Here is a 12096-nt window from a genome sequence, read left to right as displayed (position 1 = left end):
GTACATGCCGTAGCCAGCTGTTTTACTACATACCACGTTGTATAAGTGACTTTCAAATATAGTCCTTGGGCTTAGTCTGTCATACTTCAACTCAAACACGTCAGGAATGACAGACACTCGCAGATCGGTGCTCATCACGGGGTAAGTTGCAGACTTTAGACAGATACCAACAACAACTTCTGATATATGCAGTAGATGTTCTCCAGGTGGCATCGGCAACGCTCTTGCGCGCGAGTTTAATCGAAATGGACTACGCGTGCTAGCCACTGCTCGCGAGGCGGCGACTATTTCTGATCTGGCAGACATCGGCATTGAAACCTTGAGTCTTACAGTTGATGACCCGGAGAACGTGAAATCTTGTTTCACAGAGGTTGAGAAGAGACTCGGAGACAAGGGTCTTGATTATCTCGTTAACAACGCGTGAGTACATGTGGATTTTGTCATTTTATCCGTGAACGATGAGGTACATCTGGCTAATCTCCCACAGTGGTCGGAGTATGTAACCCCACTCTGCGACTGCTAGAGTCAACCATTTATAGGTACTGATTGCTGCAGATTATACCGTTCCCGCGATGGAAGTAGAGCTTGCCGAGGTTCGCCAAACGTTCGAGACCAACCTTTTCGCGGTCATTGCTATGTGCCAGGCTTTCCTGCCCTTGCTCATCAAGGCGAAAGGTACTATTGTACAGATTGGATCCATTGCCGGGGTACGCTTGAGGTATATCCATATCCGGAGATCTGATCGTACTGACATTGACTAGATCATCCCATATGTATTCGGCTCTGTCTACAACTCCTCTAAAGCAGCACTACACTCGTTCAGTGACACGCTTCGCGTGGAGCTGGAGCCATTCGGGTTAGATACCACAAGCCCCAAGATCTATGTCGTGTTTTCTAACCAGGATCAACAGTGTCCACGTCACAACGATCGTAACCGGCGGTGTTCAATCGCGTATTGCGCGGACCGACCGATCTCTACGGCCGAATTCCTTATATTCCCCCATCGAGACCGAGTATATTGCCCGTGTGAAGCATAGCCAGCACAATGCTATGCCGAATGACGCCTATGCTCGCAGTGTTGTTTCTCAAGTGTTGTATGGCTCAGCTCCATGGCGCTGGTTGTGGCCATGGGCTCGTGGTCGTAAGGCCTGGATCTGGGAGGGGCATGCTAGCTGGTTGATTTGGATGTTGTCGGGTGGCTGGGCTTGGTCGGGACTGTTTGGTCGGGCCATGACTAAAATGTTCAAACTATGGAAGATCAAAAATGCCTCGGCTAAATGAAGGGGGGAGGAGAGAGGTGTAGATGTAGTCAATAAGATATAGTAGACAAACGCAAAAGATATAACGCATATAGATCATACAAGTAAATAAACACCCGTTTACATCCAAGTACCGACTTTATTAGCCATGTTCCGTTATATTCGCGTACCCCATGCTGAGTCAGGCCAGGAACGATCGCTGGTTGGCCACGGCACCCGATTCTAGCGTAACACAAGGTTACCTACCCCGAGTGAAAAAGAAAGCTGTTCTCCCGGTCCTTTACCATCTAAACGGGCTTTATATCTCCGCCCTTCCACATTTTCCCTCTCATAATTCATCATGTTTAAGCTTGCTCGCGGTAGACCCGTTGCGGCGGCTTTCAAGGCTGCAACAGTGAGTTATATCTGAGATCGGGCGCTCGTTTGATGTGTTAATTAAGCTGACTTTGTTGAACAATAGCAACCCTCCATTCAGAGCAGAATCGCTTTGCAGAAGCGAAACCTTTCCATCCACGAGTACCGTTCCGCAAGTCTCCTCAAGACTGTACGTCCACCTGCGTTTCACCCTTTGGTCGCCTAAGAAGGAACCCAGGATCACTGATCAACAATCTAGTACGGTGTCGGTGTCCCCAGGGGTGAGGTCGCCAACACTCCCGAAGAGGCCGAGGCTATTGCCAAGTCTATCGGTAAGAATAATATACCACTTTCCCCCGTTGAACGCGCTCGCTGAAAATTACAATCCAGGTGGTGGTGATCTTGTTATCAAAGCCCAGGTTCTCGCCGGTGGCCGTGGTAAGGGCCAATTCGACAATGGTCTCAAGGGTGGTGTCCGTGTGATCTACTCGTGAGTCGAACAAATCTAAGGACGGGTTGTCAACAATGAAGCTGATAAATATCTTTACAGTCCCACCGAGGCCAAGATGTTTGCTGGTCAAATGATCGGTCACAAGCTCGTTACCAAGCAGACTGGCGCTGGCGGCCGTATCTGTAACTCGGTCTACATTTGCGAGCGCAAGTTCGCCCGCCGTGAATTCTACGTTGCTGTCCTCCTTGACCGTACTACTCGTGGCCCCGTCATCGTCTCATCCTCCCAGGGTGGTATGGATATCGAAGCTGTCGCCAAGGAGAGCCCCGATGCCATCACAAGCACCCCCATTGATATCCACGTCGGTGTGACTGACGAGATCGCTCGCACCATCGCCACCGATCTTGGTTTCTCCGAGCAGTGCATCGAGGATGCAAAGAACACTATCCAGAACCTCTACAAGTGCTTCATGGAACGCGATGTTACCCAGCTCGAGATCAACCCTCTGTCTGAGACTTCCGATCACCAGGTTTTGGCCATGGATGCCAAGCTTGGATTCGACGACAATGCCGAGTTCCGTCAGAAGGAGGTTTTCTCGTGGCGCGATGTTTCCCAGGAGGATGCCGATGAGGTCAAGGCCGCTGAGTACGTTGCCTTACCCAGTTATAGCAAAAACAAAACGGCGCGAAACAACATTGACTGACTTTCATCTTTTTCCAGGCACGGTCTTAACTTCATCAAGCTCGATGGTGATATCGGCTGCCTTGGTAAGAATCCTGTTGATACGTCAAAATATCACAACGCTAATTCTCGCTTCTAGTCAACGGTGCCGGTCTCGCTATGGCCACCATGGATATCATCAAGCTTAACGGCGGTACCCCTGCTAACTTCCTCGATGTTGGCGGTGGTGCCACCCCCGCTGCCATTAAGAGCGCCTTCGAGCTGATCACCAGTGACCCTAAAGTGTCTGCCGTCTTCGTTAACATCTTCGGTGGTATCGTTCGCTGCGACGCCATCGCCCAGGGGTTGATCAACGTCGTGCAGGAGATGAACATTACCACCCCCATCATCGCCCGTTTGCAAGGTACCAACATGGAGAAGGCCCACGAGCTGGTATGATGACAGTCCCCATTCTCCCTTTTTTCGCTATGGAGTCAACTAACCACAGCCCCTGCTTTCTAGATCAACGAGTCCGGCCTTAAGATCTTCTCCATCGAGGACCTCCAGAACGCCGCTGAGAAATCCGTCCAGTTCTCCAAGGTCGTCAAGATGGCCCGTGAGATCGACGTCGGTGTTGAGTTCACCCTCGGCATCTAAAGGGCGTTTAACCTTTTGTTTATAATGATAGAGAGGGTAGGGAGCATTTTCATTTGCCTTTTTCCTGGGCCTAGCGAACCGAGCCGAACCACCGCAGTGACATCTTAGAGTGATCTTTGTAATGCTTTTGCGCCTGTTCCTGTGTCATTTATTTTCTTGTTGTCACTGTATTCTTGAGTGTTTCTATGACTTAGATCAGTTCCTAATCGGGATATGTGAGAGATGATATATTGAGCTCTCATTGTTTAGTGTAAAGTATCCCTTTCTATAAAGTTCATCTATGTAGGGTAGATGGCTGCTTGTCCGAGTGAGGATGACCTGGACTCGGCCATATATTCTTCGAGCTTCTTTGAAGGCTTGACAGAAGCTACGTGGGGAATGATAACATTCTATAATGTCTCCATGATGGGGCTTAAAAAAAGAAAAAGGCTGCGAGAGCCTCCCGTACTGAAGTCCACGGGTCGCCCACCACCTTACTTCAACCTCATCTCAAACCGTCCCCCCCTTCCATCCCATCCCATCCAACAATATCCCTTTGAAAGTTTCTTTCTTTCTCTCAATCTTTCGTTCGCCTCGATCTAACATGGCCTCACCCACCCATTCCATTCTCGAGGGCTTTGTTGCTCTCCGAGACAGGTCAAGCCGCCGAGAAGTGTATGTCCCACGTCCAAAGCCCATAGTCGGATCTGACTGCTGATAAAAATAGGCTCAATGCGATTCTTGATACCCTAGATTCATATGAAATACGAGAGGTGAAAAGTCGACTCGAGCCGGTGACATTCCAACTTGATTTGCTAGGTAAGCTGCCTATTGAACTGGTGGCTATGTTGGTAGAGTACTTGGACCTAGCAGATCTTGTTATCCTTCAAAGAGTATGTCAGCATCTGTTCGGATATTCGTGACCAACATGTTGACATTTCAAAGGTCTCCAAACGATGGCGTGAATTGCTCTCTTCAACCATCGTCTTCACCACTGCAGTCAGACACCACATGGGAGAAAACATCATCAAGTCCGGTTCTACCCCTATCGGTTTTGGCGCGCTGGTAAAAAAAAGAATTCGCGCGGAAAGGGGAATTCCTGCTGTTGTGGCCACAATTCCTAATAACTTGTGTTGCAATGTAGCGAACATCATGGAGAGAGAGGCCCTAAGCTGTTTTAATGGAGTATGCGCGTGGATTGAAAAATCCACAGATCAAACTACTATATTCATGGTGAACCTATCAACCGGCAAGAACAGAATCCTCACAACAGCGAATCGAGAGAGATTTATTTATGTCCAGGTCTCGGACACCTTAGTCTCAGCAATTTCTGTTCGGGGGTATGTAGCCAGAACAGGAATTTCACTTTGCTGAATGCACCTCTGACTGGACACGATAGGTATTGTCATGTCTGGAACATATCCGAAGAACAGTACAAGTCATTTCGCATTCCTTCGCTGAAATTTGGTCATTACATCTCCATCGGATCCAAGGTCATGCTGGGCTACTCGGATTCCGTGGTCCACTTCTGTTTTGACTCTGGAATCGCCCGTTCCATCAAAATCGGGCCGTTCGTTCTTTTGTTGTCAGTACATCCGGAGGAAGACGGATTCTCCGTTGTTTGCGTCCGCAGAAAAAATGGCGACAATACTCAAGCATGGGCAGATGGCCACTTGTATTGGGAAGAGCATCATTTGCAGACTCAGAAGTTCTCTGTCCATGATAATAGGTTTATCTGCACGTGGGAGCAATATCGAGAGCTTCCTTTCAGACAAGACGAACTGTGGATGTTTCGATGCAAACCAGAAGATAGCTGGCCACCATGGAGAGTGTGCCCGCGCCCTGGTCAAAGCTCTACTTTGCTGGATTACGATATGACCGAAGCCTTTATGGATCGTTCTCCTAATTATCTAGAACACGAGGATGAATATGGCTCGCTTTCGCTTTCACTCGAGGCGGATGATCGGATTACTGTGCATTTCCGCTGCGAAAATATTCAAGAGCTGGAATTCAATTATTCTTACACTAATCTAGACTATGCAGCCCGGGGCCCGGGGTTGATTTATTGTTTAGACATGATGTTAGGGGATTTGAAAATTGGCTGTGAATTTCCAGAGCTGTGGCATGCCCGCGATGCTGAAGCGTATTCATCCTTATCCTTTCGCAGAATACCTTTTGCAGCTAACCAGGCACCCACCGCGATTTGGGGGGATGGAGACTTTGCTCTATTCCTTGTGGATGACAAAATCTGGATCTGGTGTTTTGATGAGGCATGGATCCCTTCTGGCATCCCTAACATGAAGATTGAATTTCGCGATTTGACTACGCGTACAAGAAACAAGAAATGACTATACCAACTAGTCAGCTATAACCCCTGTCAAATCCACCTGGGCGCTAGCGGATGATTGCAGTCAATACAAGCTCTTTGTTAAGCAATACTGTATGAATAAATATGTAGATACCCCGATGATGATTAGACCAGGGCCTTATATGCATGTGAGTTTAAAAAAGGCAGATTGTATCACAGAAAAGTGTATCATTATTAGGGGGTAATTTGAGATATAATAATAGTACAATAGTACGGAGCACTATGGAGGTAGAACTACGGAGTATGTCTAGCCAGTTTAGCTGTAGTCAGGCATGAACCCTTTATCATCACCGAATCCCAGTTAAATGCCTCAAAGCCTCTTTATCCTTTGATATACTCCGTATAGCGTGTTATATTAGTGAGAATTAGGTAGAATCCAGGCCAATAGGGCTATAAAAGATATGGAGTAGAGGTTAGACAATTAAAGTAATAGCCCTGTCACCCCTTTTTCCCAGATAATATGCTAATATATCCAATTGGACTCTTTCTTTTCCTTCATCCCTGTTTAAACTCATAACTTCCTCATTTTTTCTGCAGACCGGACTGTCAACGCATTTCCGGCCCCCTTCCCCGCAGAGCCTTTTCCTCAACCTTCCAGACAACTTCGAGACTTTCTTTTTTTTTTCCCTCAATATTTTTTGTTGAAAACAACCCAATTTCTGCGCGATGACAGAAGTGTTGATTATTGGTTGATCTCCCACGTTCGTTCGGCACGAGCATAAACGGTCCATCGCGTCCGAATTCCACCCCTCACGATCCCGTCGCATCCACCATCGATCTTGTGCTATATATACCCACACCCCTCCGACATGAGTCGTCTTGCCGACCCCCCTTCTACTAGGATTTCATTTGCCGGGGTATCAGACGCCCCCGGCAGGACACGAAACATACCTGTACTTTCGTCGTCTGGTCAGCATTCGATGGATATCACCCCTCCGCCCACGGGCGCGCATGGCTCTGACGACCGAATGACCGGAATCACCAATGGCGCTGAAGCTGGAAACAATCTTTTGACTGCTCCAAATGCGGCTATCGGCGCTGCGGCCGCAGCTCAGCAGCCAAAAGTCGTCCAGACTGCTTTCATTCACAAGCTCTACAAGTATGCCTTTTGGTCTTCCTGAGTCTTTTGTCTTCATCGGCTTACCTTTTTGGGAAACAGTATGCTAGAAGACCCCAGCATCCAGCATCTCATCTCTTGGTCCGGTACAAATGATAGCTTCGTCATGTCGCCAACGTCGGAATTCTCCAAAGTCTTAGCGTGCGTGCTATCCTCTCTGCCAATGAACTCGTCTCTGACCCTCGCAGATCATACTTCAAGCATACCAATATCTCCTCGTTCGTTCGGCAGCTGAATATGTATGGGTTTCACAAAGGTGGGTGTTTCGCATGCGAGCTTTGACTGGGCGATTTCTGACCATTTTTGACTCTGCTAGTGAGCGACGTCTTTCACACCGGGTCCCCGGATTCTGCGCTCTGGGAATTTAAACATGGCAATGGGAACTTCAAAAGAGGCGATCTAGCTGGTCTACGAGAGATCAAGCGCCGTGCTTCGAGACACGCTTTGATCCACCGTGATTCATTCCCTGGCCACAAGGCTCCTGTTTCGCAGCCCGGAACTCCCGCCGAACCCGTACATGATGCGACCGAAGCTAGATTTCTAAATATCGAGCAAACCTTCTACGATCTGCGTAATCGTATGGCTCGGGCCGAAGAAGGCAATATCACACTGAACTCGAGATGTCATGCTATGACCGAAAGCCTGACAAAGTGCTACCAGGTATGTCCGCCGTCTATGTTATTGCAGGGTCTAGTGCTAACCTGATTTTAGTGGACACATTCTATTTCACGGTTTCTTCAAGCTGTTGTGCCCGATAGGGAAAGCCCTCTACATCGCGATGGTATGTCAATATTGCCGCTTCCCTCATGGTGACACCCACTGACACTCGCCAGTCTCGAGCATGCAAAGAGAAGTTGAGAAACATATCGAAATCATGCGCGCCATGGAAACCCCCCACGAGACCCTCATGCCTCCGCGGCAACAGTACTTCGCCAACATGACTGAAGCCGGTCCACCTTTGTCCCCGCGCCAAATGCCCCAGGACGATGCCCGTCGACAGTCCATGATGGACCATACACCTAGACACACCAACATGATCCGACCGCCCGTCCCTCCCCATCTCTCAGTATCCCCCCGCCGCTACGGCTCGATTGGCGGCGCCAATTCTGCCTCAGCATACGCTCGCCTACAACCTCCTGTTGCGCCGCCCGCACAGCAACCGATGCCTCATCCTCTCTCCGTATCAACGTCCCCAGGACCAAACTTGACCCGCCGTCACACGTCTGCGGATATCCGACAGCACGGCTGGTCCCCCTCGGCTGGCTCACCCTACCCCCCTGGCAACCCCCCAAACGGCCCTTGGCCTTCATCACCAGGGCACCGAACCCCGGTCTCTAGTGACCAGCAAGTCCGTGATGTCCTCGCCCAATACGAAATGGGCGCCCCCCGCCGCCTTCGAGAACAATCCCGCCATGCCACTCCACCAACTGCCGAACCTTCACCGTCCATGCTCGGTGTCGATAACGGCTGGACACTTGGTGGTTCAAGATTCCCTCACGGCTCTTCCTTGCCCGCAACCCGTCGCTCGAGCATGGCGAGCAATGTGCATTCATTGCTCAATCCTGCAGATACTGCCGAAAGACCCGACGAGGACCAGCAGGCGATGTCAGAGGACCGTAAGCGGAAGCGGTTGGAATGAATCCTACGTTTTTGGAAGATTCCCAGCATCCACCATTCACTAATGCTGGCACTACCTTCTTCTCCAATCAAGTCCCCATACCACCGACAAGCCATGCCACTCCCCTCTTCTTCCCCTGCTCTTTTGATCTGCATATGTACTATTCACCAGAGCAAAAGGGCACCCATTTCCAGGCATCTGGAGAATGTCCCCAGCTCTGACCTCATTTTTTTAATTCCGCCTGTAGATGTCCCATTTCCCCCATTTCTTCTCCACCTTTCATCTTTTCTATTTTTGGATATTTAATTCTGGCGAAGGCACGCCAATCCCGGCCCTTGGCCTAACGGCCTACGGCTCTCCGGGTCTCCATACTTCGTTCACACACAGCATATCATATATACCCTTGGGTTGGGCGGAGCAAAAAAAACATTTGAATCTTGTGGCACCTAGAGCAAGAGACTGGAATTGAATTGTATTTTATATTTGCAGTTTGATTATATCAATTAGAATGATGTTTTTTTTCTGCACTGTTTGATCTTGCTATTTTGTTGGAGTGGCACGTGGCACAGCATGGCACAGCATGGCACTCAGCCGAGTATGTATGCAGTCTTCCTTGGTCGTGTCTAGCCAAGGGACACTGCGCTGTAGTCTCTGCCGCTGGCAGAGTGAGGCCTCAGCGGGCGATCCGGCTGTGGCGGCATGGGTTCAACCCCAAGCCCCTGAATCAACGGCCCAATCGCCGTGTCTGGCGCATCCGAAGCGACGAAGATCAAAGCCTAATCCATCAAAGAGGACCCAGAGCCAGGTACGGAGTAGAGCTCGCGCAAAGCTCGTGTGCGTGGTAACATAGAATCGAACCGATCAACCGCAAATCTTCATCTCTTCTTCCTCTTCTTCGCACGCTCAGCCAAAAGCTCATCAAGATAACTCGTAGCCTTCTTCCTCCCCTTCGAGCGCGCAGGAGCAGGCACAACCTCACCCTCACCCTCCTCGCCACCTTTATCTCTGGCCTCAGCAGCCGCAGCCGCAGGATGCACACCACGACCTGCTCCAGCCCCACCTTTCCTCTTATTCTTCTGCCTAGCAAGCATAGCCGAGCGACCGTCCTCTTCATCATACTCGTCCTCGACGTCGGCTTTCGACACACTAGCCGAAGCAGACGCAGCCGCGGCCGTAGAAGCAGCATTCGCCGCCTTCTGCTCGGCAGCGGCCTTCATAACGCGATCGTAGTTCTTGCCGAGGAGTTGTTTACGTAGTTTATCGTTTGAGTCCAGCTCTGTGCGATTCCAGCTTCCGTCTGCTGCTTTTTGTGGGAGGGGGGCTCCGACACCGAGGCTGTGAGTTCGTTGTGGTTAGTTCGTGCATTGTAGGGTATATTTGGTGGAATTGGAGAATGGTGGTAAGGTATATGCCTAGATTGTAGGTGGAGAGGTGGAGGAGCACTCACGTCTCTGGCACTGCAGTGAAGATTTCATCTTCTTCTCGTTGGAGCTCTTCGTCGGTCTTGGGGTTTGCTAGCTCTTCTGGTGTCTGTTGCGGTAGCCATGAGGCTACGAGCCGTTGACTGCGCGATAGAGCAATATTGGCCCGGTTAAGGATCACATCAGACTCGCTTTTAGAGAGCGACATATTGGTTTCTTTGCGCTCAATGTCGGGTTATTGGCGGATTCGAATCGGTCTTTTGTGGTTGGGATCTGCGATGCCTTTTTTTCTGCCGATATAGCGGTGGCGGTGAGCATGATCTATAGACTGACCTGCATATGTAAGTAACTATACGTACCGGATTCTCCCTGGCGTGTGGAGCTTTCCTATTTGATCTGCCGCCACTTTCATGAGGGTGCTCAGACTCAGGCTCACTGAGTAGATGTCACCACGGACTCGGATCAGTGATCATGCTTAGTTCAGTCACGTGTAGAATGACTGTTGCAGCCTACCGCAGACTATACCCAGAAGGGATTAGCCCCCACAGGGTCGTTTATACTGTGATAGTTAGTTCGTTGATAGCATTGCTACTGCCCTCAATTTGTGAAATGCTACCGACACGCGAAAATCGCTACCGTCACGTTGCCCGCCATACTACTTTAGGTAAGTCTGCCATCTCTTTATCTTCCGCTTAAGTCGGCTTCTCGGGAGAAACGACATGACTTCGGGGAGCATGCCACTGAGTCTCAGGGAGAAAGAAGAAAACTGATAACATTCCAACGACGGTAAATGGCAGATGAATGATGAACAAATATCTCCAGCCAAGGCTCTCGGCTATTACGCCACCCAGGATCGAGACTAGAGATATAATGCAGGTCCATGTCATCACTAACAGACCAGTCCGGAGAGATCGCTGGTGAACGAAACACCTTTTATTCTCCCAGTCAGCGTTGTAAGACGTAGGCAGGAGGTTAAATTGACACACATATCTCCCATGACTGCAACAGTAAAACTCCCAAAGACCGCGGAGCTAAACCCTTGGATAATTCGCCCTGCTAATATAACATTGTAGTTATCGCTGGTTGTGCAACATACAAGGGTTCCAATGAATCCCATGATGGTAGCGAAGATAAATTGTGGCCGTTTGCCGTATTTATGTGCCAGAGCAGATCCAATTGGTCTAATCATATATTAGCTCAACGCCCGTATCAAGACATATATGAGACATACCCGTAACAAGCACACGCAAGCAATTGATATGCGGTAAGCATTGTGATATCTTCAATAGATCGCTGCACAGCGTGCGACATCAAGACCATAGATGGAGCAATCAGGGGCGGCGGAATGGAAGAGAAAATAATCGAATTGGCGAATAAGACACAATATATCAAATTCTTCCTCCATCGTGGCTAATTCTATGCGGGGTTTGAGATTCCTCGCTCCATTACATCACAGGGTACCACCTACCAGAGGATCGTTTGGGCTGTTGGAGGGCTGGGGAATTAAGACAACGCTTGCATGCTACTCTTAGGATATTTTCTTCGTTTTGCCGGTTATCCCTTCTGTAATTACCTTTCCAGTGCCAAACTTTGTCTGGGAGGAGACATGTGTGGATGATTCATCGAATAGTAGAAACGTTCCAGGTGCATGGCGCTCATTCAGTTGAATGATACCCAAAGCCATTTTGTATGATATCCGATAGAGAGGCTCAAGTTATATTTGATGTAAAGGTTTGATTCACAGATTAGAAGATTAGAACCTTTTTTTCGCCCCTGCCTCTCTCAGGGGACGCTCTTTTATATCCTCACGCCCCCATCAAAGTTTTCCTGGGGAAACTATGGCGGGGAACTTCGGCGTCTGCCCAGATATTGAGCTTGAATTTATCTCATATTACTAGTACCAAAACAGATCATGAACCACTGTCAGTCAAAGTCGGATCTATACACCACATAAGGTTAATGCCAAGCACACGAGGAAATAGTCGAGACCCACTATATAACTTCACCTCCCGCGAAGCCCTGGACTTTCCTATTCAGGTAGTGCGAATAACCTGGGGATTGTGACTTGTTGTCACCATTGTGCCGGAGATAGGCATACCTCGCAGATATTCAAGGTGTTACCTTGGGACAAAACAACAACCGGTGCCCTCCAGGGCTGCCTACCTAGGTACCCGTGGACGAATGGAGACCTCACTAACCGGGATGGACCCTG

General features: G+C 49.3%; 6 protein-coding genes across 6 annotated transcripts; 4 read left to right on the top strand and 2 right to left on the bottom strand.

Moving 5' to 3' along the window:
* Window positions 1-106: 106 nt before the first annotated feature.
* LCP9604111_8348 (SDR family oxidoreductase) lies at window positions 107-1281 on the top strand (the record flags this gene model as incomplete). Its single annotated transcript, XM_039076481.1, has 6 exons — window positions 107-141; window positions 196-420; window positions 488-495; window positions 556-707; window positions 762-856; window positions 912-1281. The coding sequence occupies 6 exons, from the start codon at window positions 107-109 to the stop codon at window positions 1279-1281; spliced, it is 885 nt and encodes a 294-aa protein (XP_038925733.1).
* Window positions 1282-1599: 318 nt separating this feature from the next.
* Window positions 1600-3381, top strand: LCP9604111_8347 (succinate--CoA ligase (GDP-forming) subunit beta; the record flags this gene model as incomplete). The annotated part of the gene is made up of 8 exons (XM_039076480.1): window positions 1600-1653; window positions 1720-1803; window positions 1873-1945; window positions 2004-2103; window positions 2164-2709; window positions 2785-2831; window positions 2885-3177; window positions 3247-3381. 8 exons carry the CDS (start codon window positions 1600-1602, stop codon window positions 3379-3381), a joined length of 1332 nt encoding a protein of 443 aa, XP_038925732.1.
* Window positions 3382-3964: 583 nt separating this feature from the next.
* Window positions 3965-5708, top strand: LCP9604111_8346 (F-box domain protein; the record flags this gene model as incomplete). Its single annotated transcript, XM_039076479.1, has 4 exons — window positions 3965-4035; window positions 4088-4253; window positions 4306-4700; window positions 4760-5708. 4 exons carry the CDS (start codon window positions 3965-3967, stop codon window positions 5706-5708), a joined length of 1581 nt encoding a protein of 526 aa, XP_038925731.1.
* Window positions 5709-6537: 829 nt separating this feature from the next.
* LCP9604111_8345 (heat shock factor family protein) lies at window positions 6538-8484 on the top strand (the record flags this gene model as incomplete). Its single annotated transcript, XM_039076478.1, has 6 exons — window positions 6538-6827; window positions 6888-6986; window positions 7034-7101; window positions 7162-7505; window positions 7557-7626; window positions 7679-8484. The coding sequence occupies 6 exons, from the start codon at window positions 6538-6540 to the stop codon at window positions 8482-8484; spliced, it is 1677 nt and encodes a 558-aa protein (XP_038925730.1).
* An 854-nt stretch (window positions 8485-9338) lies between these two features.
* LCP9604111_8344 (DUF3245 domain-containing protein) lies at window positions 9339-10092 on the bottom strand (the record flags this gene model as incomplete). The annotated part of the gene is made up of 2 exons (XM_039076477.1): window positions 9339-9798; window positions 9911-10092. 2 exons carry the CDS (start codon window positions 10090-10092, stop codon window positions 9339-9341), a joined length of 642 nt encoding a protein of 213 aa, XP_038925729.1.
* Window positions 10093-10773: 681 nt separating this feature from the next.
* LCP9604111_8343 (uncharacterized protein) lies at window positions 10774-11204 on the bottom strand (the record flags this gene model as incomplete). The annotated part of the gene is made up of 4 exons (XM_039076476.1): window positions 10774-10814; window positions 10871-10937; window positions 10981-11065; window positions 11116-11204. 4 exons carry the CDS (start codon window positions 11202-11204, stop codon window positions 10774-10776), a joined length of 282 nt encoding a protein of 93 aa, XP_038925728.1.
* Window positions 11205-12096: the final 892 nt, after the last annotated feature.

This window comes from Penicillium roqueforti (genome assembly GCF_015533775.1).
Source record: "Penicillium roqueforti strain LCP96 04111 chromosome Unknown scaffold_31, whole genome shotgun sequence".
Lineage (NCBI taxonomy): Eukaryota > Fungi > Ascomycota > Eurotiomycetes > Eurotiales > Aspergillaceae > Penicillium > Penicillium roqueforti.
Note: the sequence above shows the minus strand (reverse complement) of the source record. Positions and strands in the feature narration are given on the sequence as shown.